The sequence below is a fragment of the Lepidochelys olivacea genome (assembly GCF_965140295.1).
Source record: "Lepidochelys olivacea isolate rLepOli2 genome assembly, chromosome: 4".
Lineage (NCBI taxonomy): Eukaryota > Metazoa > Chordata > Testudines > Cheloniidae > Lepidochelys > Lepidochelys olivacea.
Window position 1 is genome coordinate 42,538,038 of NC_140414.1, and position 22,195 is coordinate 42,560,232.

At 39.9% G+C, this 22,195-nt stretch overlaps 1 protein-coding gene across 3 annotated transcripts in view; it reads right to left on the reverse strand.

Moving 5' to 3' along the window:
* The window catches only part of LOC311519589 (bifunctional heparan sulfate N-deacetylase/N-sulfotransferase 4), a 175,493-nt gene that overhangs the window by 104,350 nt on the left and 48,948 nt on the right, over nt 1-22,195 (reverse strand). For all 3 annotated transcript variants that reach the window (XM_084626233.1, XM_084626235.1, XM_084626234.1), the window contains exon 4: nt 5,940-6,027. In XM_084626233.1, the coding sequence (XP_084482359.1) occupies nt 5,940-6,027 (88 nt within the window). The remainder of the gene's footprint in view (nt 1-5,939; nt 6,028-22,195) is intronic.

The following is a 22,195-nucleotide window of genomic DNA, read 5'->3' on the forward strand; positions in this document are numbered from 1 at the left end:
CCATGTTGCCTACTGTTGGAAAGTGGGCAATCATGATCTCTCTCATTTGATCTTCAAAGGCTTTGAATTGCTACCAGGAGAAGAGCGCGCCAGAGCTGAACTACTTTTTCTCATGCGCTATGGCTGACTCTTGGTTTAGTACTAATGTGATCCTTAGGTGAAAGAGCATATTTATCTGGGCTGGTATATATGCAGAGGCAGCAGTAGGAACCAGACATTTACATTTTATGAAAGCTCAGAACAAAACCAAAAGAAACTCCCACTAAGAGCCTCATCAAATTGAAGTCTGATATATTTTGATAAAATCAGAATCAAAAGAAACATGGAACAGTGTTATAAAGTAACTAGGCAGTAAAATAAAGCTATAACAGGGCTTTGAAAAAATCTACTCAACTTTCAAGTGCAGGGTAGAGTTTTTCTTGGTATGCCATATTTTTTGCGGAATTTAAGCTTTCATTTTAAATGAAAGTTAATAGCCCACGTTAGTGAAGACGTGTGCCACAATTCAGGCAGAAGAAAACACATATGGTTACTAGATTGCGTGCAAATTTTTTTCTGAAACTTTTTTCTCTGAAAAATGCAAATTCAGGTCAACTGAAATACTTTGCAATTTGTGTCGGTTTCTGCAAATTGCTTCAGGAGAAAAAAGAAAATAAAATGGAAATGTCAAAATAATTCATATTGACATTTTAAAAATTAAATATTCTGATTTTGGGCTAGAGTCACAAGGGCACTTGGTGCCATTCGGAAAACTAAGTAGGAGAAGGTGATGACTCTTCCCCCCCACATGATAGCCCAATACTTAGGATACTCAGCTAGGATGTGGGAGACTTAGGTTTGAGTCCCTGCTCTGGAGCAGAGACTTGCAGCCAGGTCTTTCCCTCCTAGGTGTGTGCTCAAACCACCAGACTATAGAGTCATTCTTTTTCTCTTTGGAGGCTGAATGAATATTTAATATTAAAGAGAGTAAGTGGAACAGCTTCAACAGAAGTGACTGAGAGAGCCCTACACAAGAATAACCACAGGACTATAGAGTAAGGCACTTACTTATAAGTCCCTAATTGAGCATATGGGGGCACCATCATCAACATAAGCACCATTCACAAAACAGTGGTGGAGTCCCCTAGTGATTCTAGCCCTTCATTTTCAAAGGTCCTTCAAAAAAAGTTTCATTTTGCTTGACCCAAAACAAATGTTGTTTTCTTCTATTTTTCAGAACTGCCGATGAACTGAAAAGCCAGTTATTTTAAACAACTCAAGTGGTTACAACAAAGAACATCTTCAAAATGAGAAATGACATAGGGCTACTTTCTAGAGTCTGCAGACAGATAGCCCAGTGCTTTTAAAAATATGAATGGCTACATTAAATCTCACTAACTTCATCCACAAATCAAGTATTAAAACTTCAGTTAGTTTACTGGAAGCATTTTTCTAGTTCCTTCACCATTTTATTTTAACTGCTTTTATTTAGCTTAAGACATATCTTTACTTTTCACAAACAGATTGCTTTCTTTTTTAGAAGTCTTTCAACACTTTGCAAAACTAAATTACAAAGAAAGTGGTTTGTAGTCATCCTTATTCGCTTTCACTGCAGGTATTAGAAAGATAAGTGTTCAATGTATTATTTTCATTTGTATTTAATCTCTGCAATGTTTTGAAGAATATTTCTGTGCAATGAGTGTATCACTATCTCTTTCTTTTGGTGCTCTACTAATCTATCTATATACTATTATTTGTGGCACAGTACAAGTAGAAGAACACATGCCAAGTACATTATATGACACTTACTTATGTTGGTGAGAGTTTCTCTTGAGATATACTCCATTCTAATTCTTTTAAAGAAAACAATTGCTTGTTCAAAAGAAAGGTTGGTGGCTGTTATTTCGGTATGCACTCTGGTTAATAAACATGTATTTGTTCATGTTTTATATACTCACACACATATATACAGGCGGGAGACATTGTCAGAGAGGCAGGAGAGGATGGTGATATTAGAAACATGTTTTTGAAAGGGTCTAGCAGTGAGAGAGATGAGAGTCCGGGAGAACATGAGAAAAACACTTTGATAGTCCAAGCGGAAAAGACTCGAGTTTGGTTCAGGGTTTTAGAAGTAGGGATGGAGAGGAGAAAAATAGATATTAGCCATGTTACATAGGACTAGGGTAAGTTTAAATCAGGCATTTAACATAATATAAGTAAGAATGAAGTAAAGTTAGAATATAGGAAGCAATAATATGTGAATATGTAAAATAATTAGAGTAAGATGAACAAAACTTTTTTTTTTCACAAAACTCATTTTTTGGACTCAGATTTTCCTGGGGTAGTCTCCTCCTGATGATTAATTTTTTAAATAAAGTTTGAGTACAATATGTCAACCATTTTTTCACTGTGGTAAAAATTTAGAAAGATAACACAATACTTCCTTTTATTAAAAAAAACCAACACACCCTTAAGGCAGAGCTGCAAGAAAACAACAAAAATGGTTGAGGTTTGAAACTTGGTATGGAGACCTACTACCCTTGTATGCCTTTAAAAATAAAATTTTAATTTCATAAAATAATAGAAAGTTATTAAAAACTTTTTAATAAATGGAAACTTTTATTAAACTTTTTTTAAAATGGAAAATTGTTGTGTGTATTTAAAAAAAAATGAAAAATTTCAAAGAAAGTGTCTGTCGAAAAACAAAAAGGTTTTGGGTTTTATTTTTTCTAATGAAAAGTCAGAATTTTCTGTAAAATAAATTCCCCATTTTCCAACAGCTGTCGTAATGAGCATTTGAATATTATGAAGTGAAAAGGTGCAGTAGTTTTCATTAAATCAGTAGACATGCATTTTCAGAGAGAAATGTTGTGCATCTGTGCACAGCTAGGTAAGTGCACACTTTTCCCAAACTGGTTTACTGACATTAAATGCTCCAAAATTCTAATGCTACTTTAAGATTTTCTTCAAACATCTCTTGTTTTAGGAGTCTCTTTCAATCTTAAAACTGAAGCCATGTTTGAAGAAAAGTCAGTAGTTTAAAAGTTATGAGCAGTTAATTTGGCAGATCCTGGGAACACTAACTCACATACCCAGATAACAGTATATATATATATGCACAGGAAATGCATACTTACTCTGGATTACTAATAGACACTAGCCAACTCTTCCTGGTGTCTTTTTGTCTACAAATGCACAGTTTACTTCTATTAGTAAACTGTGCACTTGTAGACTAAAGGGTACCAGCAAAGGACATCAATTTTCCTATATCACTCAATTGCCTGTTAATAGAAATGGGTGTCAGCATGAAGAATATAAGCAATTAGTGTATATGGTTAGTATATAGCTATCCTAAGTATATGTGGGCACCCAAATTAAGAGGCACAGGTGCAGTACAGGTCAGTGATCTCCTGATTAATTTATATAATTATTTAATTTGCTAACAGATTCACATGATTATTTCCTTCTTGTAGCTTTCAACTGATCAGAGTTTTGGAAGGACTACAAAATTGTGCATTAAGGAAAAGTCAATAAGGCACAGCAGTTAATGTCCTAATAAAACAGATGTGCATCTTACATTAAAAGCCTCTTTTGGGTAATCAAGCCATGTTTACGGTAATTAAAGAATACCTTTCCATGTTTCATTTATAATGCATTAACAAAGTGTATGTTTGCATGGAGAACACTTGGAAACTAAGTTGATGTGACAAAACAACAATATCACCCCATGAATGAAGTGCTCACTTTAGAACTCACATTCATCACTGAGTACAGACTGCAGCAAGTCTCTTAATGGAGCCAATGGCATGCCTCAACTCATTAAGTAACTTTGTACTATTTTAGTAACCCTTATAAATCTCTGGAGAACACACATACATACACATGAACACATTCTCTCTATGCCAGTTACAAATGAAATATTGATCATATTCAAATCAACTGGGAAGAGAACCTGAAGATTACACATGAAGTAATTTTTAGTGAATTGTGGTGGATTGAGAGGAAACTGAAGATTAACAAAAAGAAATAAACCAAAATTGCAAGTCAGTATTTTGAACTGAAAAAAGCCCCTAATATCACTACTAATATTAATTTGCCATTAATATTCAAAATAAATTTTCTTTTCCCCATTGATTTTTCCCCTTTTGCATTTCTTGCACTTGCTGGGCTGGGCAAACAGCATCTACATGAAGAACTGATGTCTATGGAACTCTATGGTGGGGCATTATTAAACAGCATCCTACTATTCCAAGCACAATATAATGGTCAACTTTTGTTTTACTCACCTTATTATAGATAATACCAGTAAGAAATAGTTATACAAGCAGGTTAAGATGCAGTGGGCAATATACTGACATCCTTATTTAGTCCTCCATACTTGGACAAAACTTCTGATTTCACTGAGAGTTTCCTGAATAAAGACTAAGTAACACCTGACCAAGGACCAATTGGTCCATGATCATGAAGAGCAACATTAGCTACAGCAACTCCCTGCAATTTTTCCTTAATATCACTTTATACCCCAGCGCCTGTCAACTTTCTCTGAAAAGCTTTTCAGTTGGTCTCAAGAGACCTAAATTCTACTCCCAGCTCTGTCACAGCTTTGCTGTATGATCTGCAGCAAATCATTTCATCTTTCTTTTCCTTCACACCCTTTGTCTGGTCTATTTGGTCTGTAAATTTTTCTAGGAAGGGATTGTCTCTCACTATGTGTTTGCACAGTGTCTAGTACAACGGGGCCCTGATTTCAGCTGCGGGAGGTAGGTGTTACAAATAAATTATAAATACAAATAAGTACAAATAAATAATAGTTTTGGCTTCTTTACTCTATTCCTCTCTCAAACTTCTCTCCTCCATACCCTTTTATTTCCCATCCCCCAACATACACAAACTCTAGTTCCTAGCTTTTTAAGCTTATGCCTGTATCCTTTTGCTTCTCCAACTCCAGTCAAGTTTCCCAGCTTCTTTAATATAATGCAACCAACAGTCCCTTTTGCAGTATGGTTGACCTAGTTGGGAAACTATGTATTCTAGAGGTGACACTTCAAACAGGAAAAAAATGCTAGACTTAAAATGGAATACTCTGGAAATTGCCTCAGTTCAAATAAATGATTGAGTGCGTATCCTACTGGTCCTCCCAGTACTGGGTGTCATGTAAGTGATGGTGGGGGAGGAAACAGTGAAGAAGCTGGGCAGTCTGAATGGAGGGACAGGATGGGGCAGGGCAGAAGGGTTACCAAGGTGGTTTAAAAAGGGAGGAAAATTGAGAAAGTGGAAGGGAGAAAAATTGAGGCAGAGAGAAGCGTATGTGAAGGAGACAGTTAAGTGCGCTGAATCAGGCAATGCTAATCTTTCAGAGAAATATTGGGTGGGTAAGAGGAATCTATTGGTTACTCAGAGTTAGTAAGGAAAATATGTTTTATTTCAATTTAAAATTTGTTTTGATGAAGATTTTGGCATAATGAGGACTTTAAAGACAATTACAATTTTTAAAGTTTTCTCCTAATATTATTGCTACAGGGTTGCTTTCTAATCATATTGAGACACGTCACAGTGTGTGTCACATTCAAATATTGCTGCTTCTTAGGAGATTGTGGCACTCATGCTTTTCATTGCACTTGTGATATTGCAAAAAGCCTGGAATGACACCCATGCTGTCCTGTCTTTACAGAATTGTTGTCGGTTAATTTGCTTTCCTTATCACCCTAAGACTGACAGGAAATGCAAAAACACTTCATGTCCTTCAGGGACTGATCAAAAGACTTTTGAAGTCAGTGGGATTCCTTCCATTGCTTCAGTGGGCCTTGGTTCGGACACTAAATACCTGATATGATGGAACACAGCACTTTCCCATTGCTTCTCTGAGTCAGCAATGATAAATAGACAGTGCTAAAAACTAGATTTAAAATCCTGATATCTATTTAATTGTAGCTACCTGAGAGCACAAAGTTCCTTCTTACCTGTGTGGTAAAACTTTCCTGAAAATCCAAGGTTGAAGGTAAAATTTGCAACCTGAGTGCGCAGTAAATTTTGAGTCTCTAGTAATGCCTGAAATAAATAAGAAATTAACATGCATTTAGAAAAATAAATATAAAATTTAGGAATGCTTCATATTAAAATTTGTGTCCACTGATGAGACATAAAATTAAGGTCTTCTTTAAATATGTTCTGTGGTTTGTTGTTGGGATCATTCTTTTTTTCTTTAGTATATTAGTGAATACATTTGGGAATTTAAGAAGGTGAGGGACCAACATCACTGGCAAGAGTACCTAGCTTCGTAATTTAGAGTAACAGAAACAAGCTTTGTAATTTAGAGTAACAGAAACAGGGCAAGATCCTACATTGACTTATACATGTTTTGATGTTTGCAATATTGGAACTCAGGTCTCTAAACATAACAATATACTAACCAACTGAACCACCATGAATGCTAAGTTTATATGTAAAACTTGAATAATGAAATTTGCTAAAACTCAAAATACAATAAAGGTATTGCTTGCCAGCCTGGGCATTAAAGGCTTTTGGTTTCACTTACCTGTAAAAACTTTAAAATTGATGCTTGTAGGCCAAATTTAGTCATGGTATAGCCCAGTGAAGTCAGTAGGGAGTTGTGTCCATTTACCTCATGGCTATGGTTTTTATTATGTTCTTTATTTTTTCTAATAAAATTTTATGCTCCTAAAATGTGCAAGTCTGATTGCACTGGAGACAGAATAGCTTCTGCCATCTACCCCTACTGCCTCATCAGTGTGTCTCAGGTCAATTCTGTGTACAACATCTGTAGAAGTAAAAGAGAAGTCTCTGCACACTTTTAGCCTTTGACCTCACTGATGAGACTGCCAAGCAGTGATGCTTCCAATAGTAGTTTTTACTACATGAATGTCTCTCCACTTGGGACTCACCAAACATTTAACATCGGTCATACTACAGATACCAGCTGCATAATGCATGTCTCTATTAGCCTGGCCAGTTTTGAATTGATGAAGAGCTCTAATTATCAGCAATCTTTTGAGTCCCTATCATGTTGCTCTTAAGAAATAGTCAAAAGATATATTAACAAAGTTCATCGTAGTCAGATATTTATATTCTTCCACTGTTCAAAGAAAGAGGCAGGCAGTAGCCTACAGGTATTTAAACTCCAGCTAATACCTCTTTTCATGGCATGGACATCTGGTCACTAATCATTAAATTCATCAGTTACAGGAAAATGCTTTGCCCAGTTGTCTCCGTGTTTGAAAGCTAAAAAACATTTCTGACCACCGACTAGCTATGAAACATATATGAAATTAACATGTATCTTAGCAGCTGAAGTCTGTGCTTACGATAATAGACAACTAACTAAATGTACGTGATTTGGGATGTACACTGGGCTTCCACACAACTTAAAAGATAGTCAGCAAGTTTTTATTTTCCTTTATTTTTAAAAGTAAATATATACAGAGTTTTAAGGTAGAGTTAACAAGAAGTTTAAGAACCGTTATCCAAGGAAATAAATTAGTAAGGGGCAATAACAAGTGAAATCTAACTACAGTAAACTGTGTGCCTTAGCACTGAATATTAAGAGATCAGTATTGCCTCCAGCCTAACTAGATTATTTCCTTTTTGTGACCATCATAGTACATCAGTGCTTGATCCACACATTGTAATAGGACACATTATGTTTTATGAGACCAAATACAAAGGGAATTGTGATACAAATATAACAATTATGTTCCAGTATACTACAATTATAAAATGAAGATGGTCAGCACTAGAAATACTCATTGGGTCAGAGCTTCAGTGGTTGAAAATTGTTGTAGCTCTATTTAAGTCAACGGAGCTATGCAGAATGCCACCAGTTTAGAATCTGGGCCATTATTTTTAGAAACAGTTTTCCAATATATGCAGTGCTTCTTGCAATTCGGACTGGTGCACTGAGCAAAATCAATGTGGTTTGTCTTTGTGGATGAAAGATGCTGAAGTATTATCAGTTAAAACATGGTATACCAAGGTATCTTATTTTTTCCTTTCCAAACCCCCTTGCAATGTTATTTTGTAAGATCTTATTTCGTAAGATCACAAAAAGAAGAAGAAACATTCCATCCAGGTAAGGTCTCATTAAAAGAGCAGAACAAGGATTAAGTTGTAAATCCTATAAACTACGATCATGTGATTTTGTTTCAGTCTAAAGGGTAAATCTGTCACTCTGTGTTTTTTGCTGGGCAAAAAAGACCTTTTTTTTTTTTTTTGTCATTTCAGTATAAAGCATGTCACAGATATTCATTTATCTGCAAATTAATTTAATTTTTTATTGTCTCATTGTATGTTAACATTAAAGAGACACCTATTCAGATAGGTGAATCCTTACATTTGACCAAACGTATTGTTTGTAGGTATGGGGAATGTCTTACACAGATCTCAGTATCTATCTAGAAAATAAACAAAAACAAAGATCAATCCTGCCTTGAGAATAATTGAACCCTTTCCCTATTTTTAATAATTACTTTTTCAATCAAGATTCTCATTGACTCCAGCTGGCTTCAGCAATAATTTTGCTAGGTAAATAATAAACTTTGTTGTGCTTTGTAGACTCAGTCCATAATAATAGGGAGTACAGATCTGCACCACAGCGGGAGAGCAGCAGGTGGCATTCAGAATGCCTCCTGGGTGCACACAGCCTGTTGCATGCCTGCTCTTTTAAGGAATTAAACTTTTTCCACCTGCATAGGGTTGCCAACTTTCTAATTGGACAAAACTGAACACCCTTGCCCCCCTCCTGCCCTTTTCCAAGGCCCTGCCCCCCACTCACTCCATCCCCCCTCCTCTGCCACTTGCTGTACCCCACCCTCAATCACTTGCTCATTTTTACCGGGCTGGGACAGGGGGTTGGAGTAGAGGAGGGGGTGAGGGCTGTGGCCTGGGTGCAGGCTCTGGGGTGGGGCCAGAAATGAGAGGTTCAGGATGTGGGAGGGGGCTCTGGGTTGGGGCAGGAGTGTGGGTTCTGGATAAGGCCTGGGATGAGGGGTTTGAGGTGTAGGATAGGGCTCCGGGCTGGGGAATGGAGCCAAGGAGTTCGGAGTGTGGGAGGGGGCTCTGGTCTGAGGCAGGGGGTTGGGGTGCGGAAGGGAGTGAGGGCTCCAGGCAGCACTTCCTTTTGGGGACTCCCCTGATGCAGCGACATGTCCCTCGGCTCTTAGGCATCAGAGAGGCCAGGCGGCTCCTCATGCAGGCACCATCCATGTAGCTCCTGTTGTCTGTGGTTCCCGGACAATGGGAGCTACGGAGCTGGCGCTCAGGGTGGGGGCAACATGCAGAGCCCCCGTGGCTGTCCCTCTACAGAGCTAGAGGGACATGTCACTGCTTCCGGGAGCTGCACGGAGCCAGATAGGGAGCCTGCTAATCCCGCACCAACTGGAGTTTTAATGGCCTGGTCAGCACAGTCGAAAACTGGACACCTGGCAACCCAATGCCTGCAAGGAACCATGGTCCACTCTTCCCTGCTCCCTTAATAGCACTGTGTAACTCAGCAGATCAGGAATGGTGCAGTCCCTACATCTCTTGAGAGCAAGGATTGGTCCTTATCAAGGCTTTACAAGAGGGGTAGGCTTCTTATGCCCTCCTCACCCACTGCACAGCCACATAAAGACCATGCAGAATTTGGCCAGGAGGAAGGACAGCAGGAGTTTAAACAATGGGAATTTTACCTGATTCAGAACCAAACCTGGAGTCCTACACAGGACCCTCATTGTAGATCCTCCTCTGAGCAAGATAATTCTCCCCAAACCCTGCTGCTTTGAACTCAGTCATTCTCCACAAGATTATCTATCCATATGAAATCAGGCTGTTTTACTCCCACCTCTACTCTCAGCAGTGTCCCACTGATTTCTGGCTTTCTTCTCAGAGGAGGCATTCCCACCATCAGAGGCTAGAGAAACCTCCCCCTCCTCTGTGGACAAGCTCATCAGGTTCCTGATCTCCCTCACTCAACTTCAAAATCAGCACCTCACTTCTTATATCTGTCATCAGCATTGAGTTCACTATTCACATGTTATGTAGATTCCTTTGCAAACACTTATTTCCCCACTGCTCAGCTGAACACTTCTTCACTTCCCAACAATGTCTGTGAAGCCCCCTCTCCCCAACATCAGTCATTTACATCTGCTTCCTCAATATGCATCCCCTCTATCACCTTCTCTTCTTTACTCCACTCAGGTTCAGCATCTTCTGCTGTCCTTTGCCTTTACTCTGCTCGGCCCCAGCAGATTAGCAGAGAGCCCATATGTAGTAGGACTGTAAGGCTGTGCCCACAACTTCTACACATGTAGAAGTCCACGCTCAGAAAAAAACTGGTCAACTCCTATGGTGCTTAGGTGACTACTCTTCTGTCTTGGGGGCTAGATCCAAAAGAAATTTAGATACTTAACAGCCACTTGATGCACCTAAATCCAAAATTTAGATCCTGCTCTGCTGCCTCTTAAACCTGTAGGTGCCCAAATTTCTTCCAGAAAGCCAGGACCCTAGCTCACCCCTAGGCCCTGGGGGGATTCTCAGGCAGGTATTCCCCCACCTAGCTTGCCTGAGGGGTTCAATCCCACAGATGTTCTCAAAGCATGCCTAACTCACATAGAACACAGTGCCACATCACCCTCCCCCCCACAAGTCATTAGAGCACTCACCTATGATGTGGGAGACATGGGTTCAAATCCCCACACTACCTGATTTGAAACAGAGACTTGAAATGAGGTCTCTGACCTCAGTAACATAACTACTAGATCAGAGGTAGGCAAACTACATCCTGTGGGCCACACCCAGCCCCTGAGCTCCCGGCTGCGGAGGCTAGCCCCCAGCCCCTCCCCCGCAGTCATGTGGGGAATGCTCTGGCCTGCCAGGCAGCGCGGCTTGCGCCTGCCCACCTCCCAGGCTTTCTAATAAGCCAGTCCTGCTGCTCTGAGCGGCGTGGTAAAGGGCTGGGGAGGTTGGATAAAGGGCAGGGAATACTGGGGGGCAGTCAAGGGACAGGGAGTGGTTAGATAGGGGGTGGGGTGCGGTGACGGGGGGGTCCAGAGCGGTGGTCAGGGGACAGGGAGCAGGGTGTGGTTAGATGGGGTGGAGGTTCGGGGGGGCAGTCAGGGTATGGGGAAGAGGGGGCACTGGATTGGCATGGGAGTCCTGGGGGGCCTGTCAGGGGGCGGGGTGTGGATAGGGGTTGGGACAGTCAGGGGATAGGGGGAGGAGGGGTCCCACATGGGGGCAATCAGGGGACAAGGAGTAGGGGGGTTGGATGAGTTGGGGGCTCTGAGGGGGGCAGTCGGGGGCGGAAAGTGGGAGGGAGCAGGGGCCAGGCTGTTTGGGGAGGCACAGCCTTCCCTACCTGGCCCTCCATACTGTTTCGCAACCCTGATGCAGCCCTCAGGCCAAAACGTTTGCCCACGTCAGGGTTCCCTCCCACTCTGAACTCTAGGGTACAGATGTGGGGACCCTCATGAAAGACCCCCTAAGCTTATTTCTACCAGCTTAGGTTTAAAACTTCCCCAAGGCACAAATCCTTTCTTGTCCTTGGATAAGTACTGCTGCCACCAGCAAGTGAGTTAGACAAAGATTCAGGAAAAGGACCACTTGGAGCTCCTGTTTCCCCAAAATATTCTCCCAAGCCCCTTCACCCCCTTTCCTGGGGAGGCTTGAGAATAATCTGCCAACCAGATAGGTAAACAAGGTGAGCACAGACCAGACCCTTGGGTTTTCAGGACACTAAAACCCAATCAGATTCTTAAAAAACAGAACTGTATTATAAAGAAAAAAAGGTAAAAGAAGCACATCTGTAAAATCAGGATGGAAGGTAATTTTACAGGGTAATAAGACTTAAAGCACAGAAGATTCCCCCCTAGGCAAAACTTCAAAGTTACAAAAAACAGGGATAAATCTCCCTCTTAACAAGGGAAAATTCACAAGCTAAAACAAAAGATAATCTAACACATTCCTTGCTATTACTTACTATTTCTGTAATATTATATGTATCATTTTAGTAGGAGCTGGATTACTTGCTTGGTCTCTCTTCGTCTCAGAGAGCACACACACACAGCACAAAAACAAAGCCTTCTCCCCCACCCCAGATTTGAAAGTATCTTCTTTCCCCATTTGTCCTTCTGGTCAGATGCCAACAAGGTTATTGAACTGAGTAACCCCTCACAGGTAAGGGGATTCTGTACCTCTGGCCAAGAGGGATTTTATATTACTGCATACATAAAGGTTGTTACCCTTCCCTTTATATTTATGAGCCCACCCCTGTACTAGATAGATTGCTCTTAATCTCTCCTGTTCAAGATGTTCCAGTTTGTATATAATTCTTAAATGGTCATCAGCAGTGGAACTAGAACCTGGGTCTCCTGGATGAGTGCCTTAACTTCTAGACTGTAAAAATCACTTGCATGCTCTCTCTAGCCTAATGAATATATAAATATATTTCATAAATATATGAATTCATAAATTTTTGAATATTATATATATTCAAAGTGGAACAACTGCAATAGGAGAGACTGAGGGAAATCCACCCCTTGATACTCTAATGGTTAGGGCACTAATGGTTAGGGCACTCCCTTGGAAGAAGCGAAACATAAGTTTAAGTCCCTAGTGAAAATCGGGAAGAGTTAGGATTGGAACCTCTATATCCTAGTTAAGAGCTTTAACCACTGGGACACTAGGCGGGGCCACATATCTCATTGTTCTTGTGAGACAGGGTATTGTTCCTGTGAGTTAGGTATTGCAATGCAGAGGCTAAATCCCCTTTGTGGGTCTAGTCATAGATCGATGGTGGTATCTTTGGCCAGAGTATTTATGGGCCTCTTCATTTTTGCTTATTATGTTACCTTAAAAAAATCCATGTTAGTTCTGAGTAAGGATTGCTGAATGGGGCTATTAGCATAGAATAACTATTTAGATATAGTGACCCACTTAAAAAAACCTGCAGATTCTATGGTAGATTCTAAGGCAGTAATTGAACTAATGTCATTTTTTTCTGAAGTAAATTAAGTGAATCTAATAAAATAATAACTTTCCAAGGAAAGACCCACAAAGCATAATTAAGTTTGGTGAAATGTGCATGACCTCATGCCGGGCTAAGCGCATTTTTTAAAAAAATAATCAAAGTGTTTCTTTTAAATAGGGCACTTAAATTAAGTGGAATCTTTGAAGAATTTTGGGTTTCATTTTAGTACTTGATTGTCAGTAAGTCTACTTCTCTCTATGACATCCATAAGATAAATCTTTTTTTCTTTATATTGCATTTATACTCAGCAGTATTTTACATTAATCCATGTAATTACCTTTTGTATGTTCGAGTTGCTTTGTCTTTATTTTTCATAATTGGTGCATCTATTAAGCAGGAATGATATTTTCCCATAGTGTCTTTGTTAATTACAACTGTATCTTTCATTTGCATAATAAACTTTTTGGGGAAATTTTTGCAGTAACATTTCATGGCTAATAGGAAGCAATTTGCTTTCCTTTATTAAGTACATTAAAACTTCATGCCCTAGACATCATTGACTGTAAACATTTGATACTGCTCAAATTTAATGCACCAAGACATTTTGCTCTGCCGTATTAGCTTTTATTTATGTGCTATGTTCTGGATTGTTAGCTGCTAATGAGACTTCAGCTCTTTTTGTTCTAAGCCCTGAACACGAACCTCATTTTAATGAGTTCATTATTTGCTGTCTTCTGAAAGGAAGGCAACACATTTTCCTTTTAATTAAAGGTCAAAACACCTCTGGCTAAGAAAAGTGAAGAGGTTAGCAAATCCTTAGAGAAACTGAAGGAATGGCTTTTTCTGATATCTACTCCAAGGACAGACAGATCAGATTGGGGTGGGAGGTGTTTCTCTGGAGACCAAAGTTCTAACTTTAAGCTAAGTGATAACAACATTAAAACACAGTCTCCCTAATCATTGTAAAAAACAACCCCCCCCCAAAAAAAAACAAACTTCCCAAAGTCAGCCAAAGTAATTAAAGAGGCTTTACTCAGAACCCAGATGTCTGCATGGATCAATGCCACTGCTAAAGTATGATCTGCTGTTTGAATGAGGAATGATTTATACATTGCTGAGGACAGGTGCCAGATTAATTGAGCTGCAAAAACCAGTCTCATATTTCTTATCAGTGAAAGTGAGTTGCCATCAATATTTTTGGTGCTGCTTCTAATGAGGCAGAGAACTGTATGGTGTGGTTCATGAACGTTTTCTTTTTATGAACATTCTATGCATATTCATGTGAAATTAAATGGCAACTTTAGGCAGAATAAGTAATAATACAGGTATTCATTTGTATAGCACTTTGTGTTTAAAATGATGTACAATGATTAGCTATTTAGGGCAAGATTTGCTACCCTAACTCATGTTAAGTAGGATCTTAATTCAGAAGACATTCCACTGGAAACATAAGACTACTTATGAGTAAGGTACTCCTCCTAAGTAAGGGGATCACAATGTGGTCCTTAATTGGTTAACAGAGAAAGAGAGGTAACAGAGGACTGGCTGAGGAAAGTATGGCCTTCTTAACACATTTGTGAAAGGCTCACCCTTTGGTGACAGGATCACAGTCAACCACTGCTGGGTCCCTACTCTGGGAACAAGACAAAGGTTTTTCTTAATCTGTCTCTTTCTTCACATGAGGCAGCACCTGCAGCAGGCTAACCCTGCAACAAGCAAGTCACTGGCAACAAATCAAAACAAAAGCTCATCATCAGGCCTACCTTCCCCTAGTCTCTCAAGCAGCTCCTGAGCCCAGACAGGCTTCTCTCCTGGAGTGAGAGCTGGATGTCTGCTCTCCCCTCCTGCAAGCCCCCTAGAAAGCTGGGCTGTTCCCTTTTAACCCCTTCCTCCAAGCCTGTCACCTATTGAGTTTGGGGGGGTAGGAGGGAGGGGGGCAGGGCCCACCTGACACCTAATGCAGGTGTAGCAGGGTCAGACTGAGCTCACAGCTGTGATGCTGGGAGTACCTTTGAAGAAGAGTTCTGTGTGGCTTGAAAGCTTGTCTCTCTCAACAACAGAAGTTGGTCCAATAAAAGATATTACCTCACTCACCATGTCTCTTTGAGCTCACAGCAGCTTGTTAACCTTTTCCTGGCCAAAGTGGGATTTGTATGCCACATCACAACAATACCAAAAGATATGGGGGGAAAGAAGGTATTTCTGCCCTCCGAACTATCTCTGATTTGCTACTACCATCCTACAATTTCCACATCATCATCCTAGAAAATGGCCCTTACTTGGAAAAGTGTTCCAATATATGACAAATAAGGGCTAAGTGGCTAAAGATGTGGTACCTTTCATGGCCATATCATGATTTAAAGGTGATATGACAGAGTGTTGCAAACATACAGTAGCCTTCCCAATGCTCAGTGTCATAATTCATGGTGGAGGAGATCCTTGTACAGACTAGCAATTCTATTACCAGTTTCTCTTCCTTTTACATATCTTATCACCCCACATTCACCATCTATTAAATCATGCCTTGTACTTTGTACTTCCATATGTACTTCCAGTTTTCTTATGCCTCCCTTGTTCTCGCTTGCTACCAATATTCTTCCAAAAAAGCTCTCACCTAGTTAGAAGGGTGGTTCTTTAACATCTGCCATTAATGCTTTGCAGTAATATACCACAGAGGTTCCCAAGCTGTGGTCCATGGAATGCTTGCTAGAGGTCTGTGGAATGCTGACTGTCATATAGTGCTGTTTCTCCTCATCCTTAGTAGCCGCTAATTTGCAGAAGAAAGCTAAAAATACAGTAAATTATTTCCCACTGTTTCTTTTCCATGTAAGCAACTTTTGTAGTTGTTACAGGGATGTGCATTGAACATGAAAGGGTGGCCTGTAAGGACAGGAGGTGAATCCTAGTTCCATCCCTCTCTGGTCTATGCAATGGAAAAGCCCAACAACTCCTGATATAGCTCTTTTAATCTTCAAAGCAACGTTAGTCCTCACATCTCTGAAGTACTTAACCAAGTATCAGACTCACAGACAGGAAAATTAAGCAGAGAAATTAAATGGTCTAACACTACAGAAAGAGTCAGTATTTACAGTCCTATGTTTGGACCACTAGGCCTGCTCGCTTTCTTAAAAACAAGGACAATCCATTCTATTTTAGCTGTAAAGGTCCTCGCAAAAACAGACAAGGGGTTAGATCCTGACCCCACTGAAGTCAGTGGGAGTTTTATCATTTATTTCAATGGGCCCACTTGAGAAAGACAACATGAATGTAATACAATGCTTCATTCCCTCCTGCTGGCAGGAATACTTGGTTCAGCCTATTACCATTTTGATCATAAAACATCCCCTACAGTATTGTCTACCAGATGGACATGGATCAGTTTGGCCAGAAAATTTAAATTCCATCCCTTCTCGCTCATGATGCTGTACTTTGGGACAACCTGTTGTTGAAAATTGACAAGAAACCATTAAGGTGGAGAGAGTGCCTCCATAGACAGAAATGTGGCTCATCAACATGGCTGACCTGGCAGCTAAAGATCGTGGTAATGCTTCAGAAAGGTGGACCTCAGACAAATTAGAAAAGATTTTGTCTGGCTTTTTAGAAATCTTTGATTAATTCCTAGCAGAGGAAAACTGAGATGTCACTCTCCTTTTCCCCCTCTGCCCTCTCCACCCCCTCCTCGATACATTCCTTTCCTTTTCCTTTCTTCACATTTCTTTGCTTTTTGTTCTTTTGTCATTTTCTAATCTCCCCTTATTTTGGTTAAAAAAATTAAATACAATATAAATAAAAAGAAACTTTTTGACACCATCATGTATAGATTGGCTTGGAGCCAATATCATATTATTGAGTTATGAGCCAGATTTTTAAAGGTATTTAGGCATCTGTAGATAGGTGCCTAGTGGGATTTTCAAAAGTGCTTAAATAGTTAGGTGCCTATATGGCATTGAAATCAATCAGCATCTTTAATCTCCTCTATATCTTTGAAAATTTGGCCCTTTGCAACAATTGCAAAATTGGAAAACCCACCCTATATCCTAGAATCAACAAGATTTTGTCTTTTTCCATAAAACTGAGTTTGAATGCACATCATCTGTTTTTATTCTCATGTTTATGCCAAAACAGTCATTGATGATTTAATATCTCTTATTATATAATGACATAAGTAATTTTCCAAGAATACAATGCAGTGAAGTAAAACTCTTCCATACAAGCAGCTGTTGCGAAGAATAATAAAACAGATGAGTCACAATAAAAAAAATGGTGATCACCAAAAATCATGGCAGGAAAGAAGGGTGACATTATTCCGGGGTGGAGGTAGGAGGAGGAGGAAATTGAGCACTGGGGCAACTCCGATTGTTCTCTAGGCAAATGACCAGAAGGCATTTCATGACTAGGAAGGCAGGCCAAATTTTACACTGATTTATAGACTTATGCAATAGATCATTATGTTCTTTAATATCATGAACACCCAAGGAATCTTGCAAATATAGAGGAAATGATATCTAAGGCAATGGAAAAGTATTTTAAGACCCACCACTGGAAATACATCAGTAAACATATTGAAATATGGAATTAATGAAGTTGCTTGGATGCAACTTGGGTCAGAATGTGGCTTTATGTACACCCAGGGAACACTGAAGTAACATTAGCTGTTATCAAAGTCAAAAATGGACTATCTTAAGGATGACACTACGTGAGTATGATGTGAACTGTGTACAGTATGTGCAAAACTTAATATAAAATAACAAATAATTTTAAGTGTAATATAATGAAAGCCTCTAAGACTTATGAGAAGTTCAGAATTTTATATTCTAAGGTAAGCAACCTAGATACTTATGCTGATGATCTGTCTACAGGATATTAAATTGGTTCCTGCCTGCATCACGATCTTCAGAATAATGTCTAATCTCCTCTATTTGTCATTCCACTTGTCTCCTTCTTGTACTTGTGCTTTTGTTCCCATTCTTTGTGCTACTCCTAACTCTTGGAAATCCTCTTTTGAGAGCACTAAGTTCCTCATTCTTTTCCTTTGAGTCTCCTCTGGGGGAACATGGATCAACATTCTCATCGTGCTCCCTGTCAATACCCGGCCTGGTCCGGGGAATCTAATGATCCAACCAGCGGACCAGATTCAGTGATGTAAATCCTGGTCTTGTGCCACCTGAGGCACATTGTGCCTATGCTAAGAAATCCCCCTCTCTAAACCTGGCTATTTTAATCAGCTTTCTGCTGCTGGTTTCTATTTGAGTGTCACCTCTTCTTTTTCTTCAGTCTAATTTAAATTATCAACCAACTGCACACCACAACTTCAAATCTACCAAGACAGAACTGATAAACTTCAAGCCTCACTTTGCCCTTCATTACAGGGTGCACTTCCTATGAAGCTGCATCGGTGTAAATGAGGACAGGATTCACCCCTCATACTCAATTATATAACATCAGTAATTCTCTTTATTTGTTGTGACCCTTTCCATTCCCTCTTTATTCCTTCTTTCATCTGTTGTCATTACAGATTGTTTTTGTCTAGTTTTAGGATATCTTCTTCTGAGGTGATGTACACTCTCAACTCCCACTTTATGTTCTGGCTCTACACTTCCATTTAAATCAATGGGAACTGAGGATAATTTGCATCTCAAAATGCACAGCGCCTTGCAGTACTGGGCCCTTTGGACCTGTTCTAAAGTCAATGGAAGTTTGTCTACTGATGTCAAAGGACCAGGTTCCTAGATTTTAATCTGGGATTGTATCTTTTCTATTTTTATTATTACTTTAAGATGCTATGATAATCTACAGTGCCATATAAATAATGCATAGTTAATTTTAGGGATTCTGATGATACCAAACATAGACAGCCTGTTCGCAGGTCTATATTTTATTATATATATTGACTCCAAGCTTGACTATCTACTTCAGTCTGCTCAGCATTGTCCTTACTGTGAGGTCCAACAGGAATGTCCATTTACCATACAAATAAATGAGTAATATTTTGTCCACATGTGTAATAAATGTATTACAAATAGAAGAATTTATTTTTCTTGAGTGGAATCTCCAGTTTAGAACTACTTGTGCTGCTATTTTGTAACTCCTAGACTCAGAAAATTGTCAGAAGTCTAACTGCACATAATTCAGTAGACAGGAGTGCGGCCGTTCCAGGAAAGGTTTGACCATTTTCAACAGAGTGGGATGAATGAGGTAATATGGCTCCAAATGCATCAACTACTCATGAGTTATTGACTAATAGTATTGCTATACAGTTCTGAACACGGAATTTCATTAAGTTGTTGATACTATGATAGTGATAATGCATCTTAAACAATTGCATGACCTGGTGCAAAACTTAACCACCTAGTCAATAAGGATAGTAAACAGCGGCTATTTTTCTCAGTGAAGAAGCAGTCTCTCTCAATTAGCATGAACACTGGAATTCAGATTTAACCACCCAGTCTGATTAACCTTGTCGTAAGCTTTAGTAACTAGAGGCTCAAATCCAAGCAGAGCTACAATATGATTAACAGGGAGACATATACTGACAATAAACAATTGTTAGGTGAAAAATATAGAGAGGAAAATATGCTGTTTTTATTTCAACAGGAAGCTAATTCAAAGGTTCAAGTCAGTTCAATCTCTCTCTCTCTCTCTTTGCTTTCATTATAAGTCACCCAAGAAGATCTTACAAGGTTAAAGTAGACTTCACAGCCTGGACCCAAACTGAGTAGTCAATGGGCCTGTCCCTTATTCCACCACAGCAGAGATAAAGCTAACATTCAGTGAACTGCAAGTAAGCAACAACTGTCTGTAGTAAAATGTTGTAATGTGTGTAAGAAATCTACAGGCTAGTTTTCAAACTACTGGCCTTCAATATAAAGGAGATTGCTAATTTAAAGTGATTTGAAAAATACTAATACAGATCCAAGTTCTGTTGAATATACATTTACACCAGTCAAAGTAAGCTGAATTCAATAAAATTGGACGGTAAAACAGAGCAGAATCTGGCCCACGGCATTTATTTTCTAGTTAAGCATGAGTATCCCACATTGACACTAACGGGAGTTACAGCAAACCTCTGGGGTGGATAAACCCTTAAGGCATTAATCTTGCTACAGAACAGGGTCATTTGCACTGCAATGACCTCAAACAGCTGTGATGTAGTGGTTCATTGCACTTTCAACAGTGCAGTCAAGGGTCTTATGGAATGTCCATTATCAATCCATATTTTCAGAGGTTTATATAGCTTCAGGGGAAAAAAAGGAATACCAAACAAACTCCTTTCAGGCTTAAGCTAGGTATAAATAAGGTTGACAGTCTGGGAGGGAAAAAACACCAAATTATTTTGCTCTTCAGAAAAGAAAACTTGACAGATGTACTGTCTTCGAGCTCCTGCCACTTTTGCCATGTTTTTACAGTGACAGGAAAAACAACAATTCCAATATAATAGCTATATTTTCATCTTTTGAATAAGGTTTTAATGGCTGGGTTAAGAGTTCACCATTCTGCATGGTGTCTACCGGCATTTTCTTCTTTTATTGTAACTGACCACATTGGATAACAATGACGAATATATCTGACTTTCCAATTATTATTTGTTTAGTTGCTAGTTGCAACAATATGCTTGTCTCCACACAAGATAGACAATGAACAAAGATTTTACCATCTGAAATATTGGCAAACTGGCAACATTCCCATCTGAATTGCAACCTCTCCTGTCCTCACTCAAAGCAGGGGGCTGTTTTTCTCAGACTTAGATATGAATGTGATCTTGGATTCCAAATTCCACCTTTAAATTTGAGAATGTTCCATTTCTCAGGATTTTGGTGGTGGCCTGTTACTAATCTGGTTTTCTCTTATATTTATTTTTGGCTAAATTATGACATTTAATAACAGTCCATAGAAAGGGATGGTAAAAACCTCTAGCACCTCAGAACAGGCAGTGAGAGTCATTCTGCTCCAGGAAGGCAGAAAGCCTTTTGCAGCTTCCAGCTGTGCAGATGACTACATACATCTGGGAGGAGGAAGAGTTGCAGTTTGCTTCTTCTTTGTGGCTGGCTGACTCTATTGGGCCTTGCATGAGGGGACAGAACCACAGCTCTACCTCCTGCCTATTCCTCTTACTCCCTTTTGGACACTGAGAGTTTCCAGGAGAGTAGAGATCAGTCCCTGTGCCGCCAGAGTACCAGGACTGCAGATCTGCCTGGCCCTTATGCAGGCATGCAAAGGAGAGAGAGATTCCTTACACAATTTCTGATATCCACTCTGGGATTCTATGTAAGGGCTAGGCAGAATCTGGCTACCTGCAATCATGTTGATCCCCAGCACCAGTGCTGTCTGAAATTCAGAGGTAGAATAGTCATTTAAATTAGATCATAGAATCATAGAATATCAGGGTTGGAAGGGAACTCAGGAGGTCATCTAGTCCAACCCCCTGCTCAAAGAAGGACCAATCCCCAATTAAATCATCCCAGCCAGGGCTTTGTCAAGCCTGACCTTAAAAACTTCTAAGGAAGGAGATTCCACCACCTCCCTAGGTAACGTGTTCCAGTGTTTCACCACCCTCCTAGTGAAAAAGTTTTTCCTAATATCCAGCCTAAATCTCCCCCACTGCAACTTGAGACCATTACTCCTTGTTCTGTCATCTGCTACCACTGAGAACGGTCTAGAGCCATCCTCTTTGGAACCTCCTTTCAGGTAGTTGAAAGCAGCTATTAAATCCCCCCTCATCCTTCTCTTCCATAGACTAAACATCCCCAGTTCCCTCAGCCTCTCCTCATAAGTCATGTGTTCCAGTCCCCTAATCATTTTTGTTGCCCTCCGCTGGCCTCTTTCCAATTTTTCCACATCCTTCTTGTAGTATGGGGCCCAAAACTGGACACAGTACTCCAGATGAGGCCTCACCAATGTCGAATAGAGGGGAACGATCACGTCCCTCGATCTGCTGGCAATGCCCCTACTTATACATCCCAAAATGCCATTGGCCTTCTTGTAACCCCTAGGTCCTTTTCTGCAGAACTGCTGCCTAGCCATTCGGTCCCTAGTCTGTAACGGTACATTGGATTCTTCTGTCCTAAGTGCAGGACTCTGCACTTGTCCTTGCTGAACCTCATCAGATTTCTTTTGGCCCAATCCTCCAATTTGTCTATGTCCCTCTGTATCCTATCCCTACCCTCCAGCGTACCTACCTCCCCTCCCAGTTTAGTGTCATCTGCAAATTTGCTGAGGGTGCAATCCACACCATCCTCCAGATCATTTATGAAGATA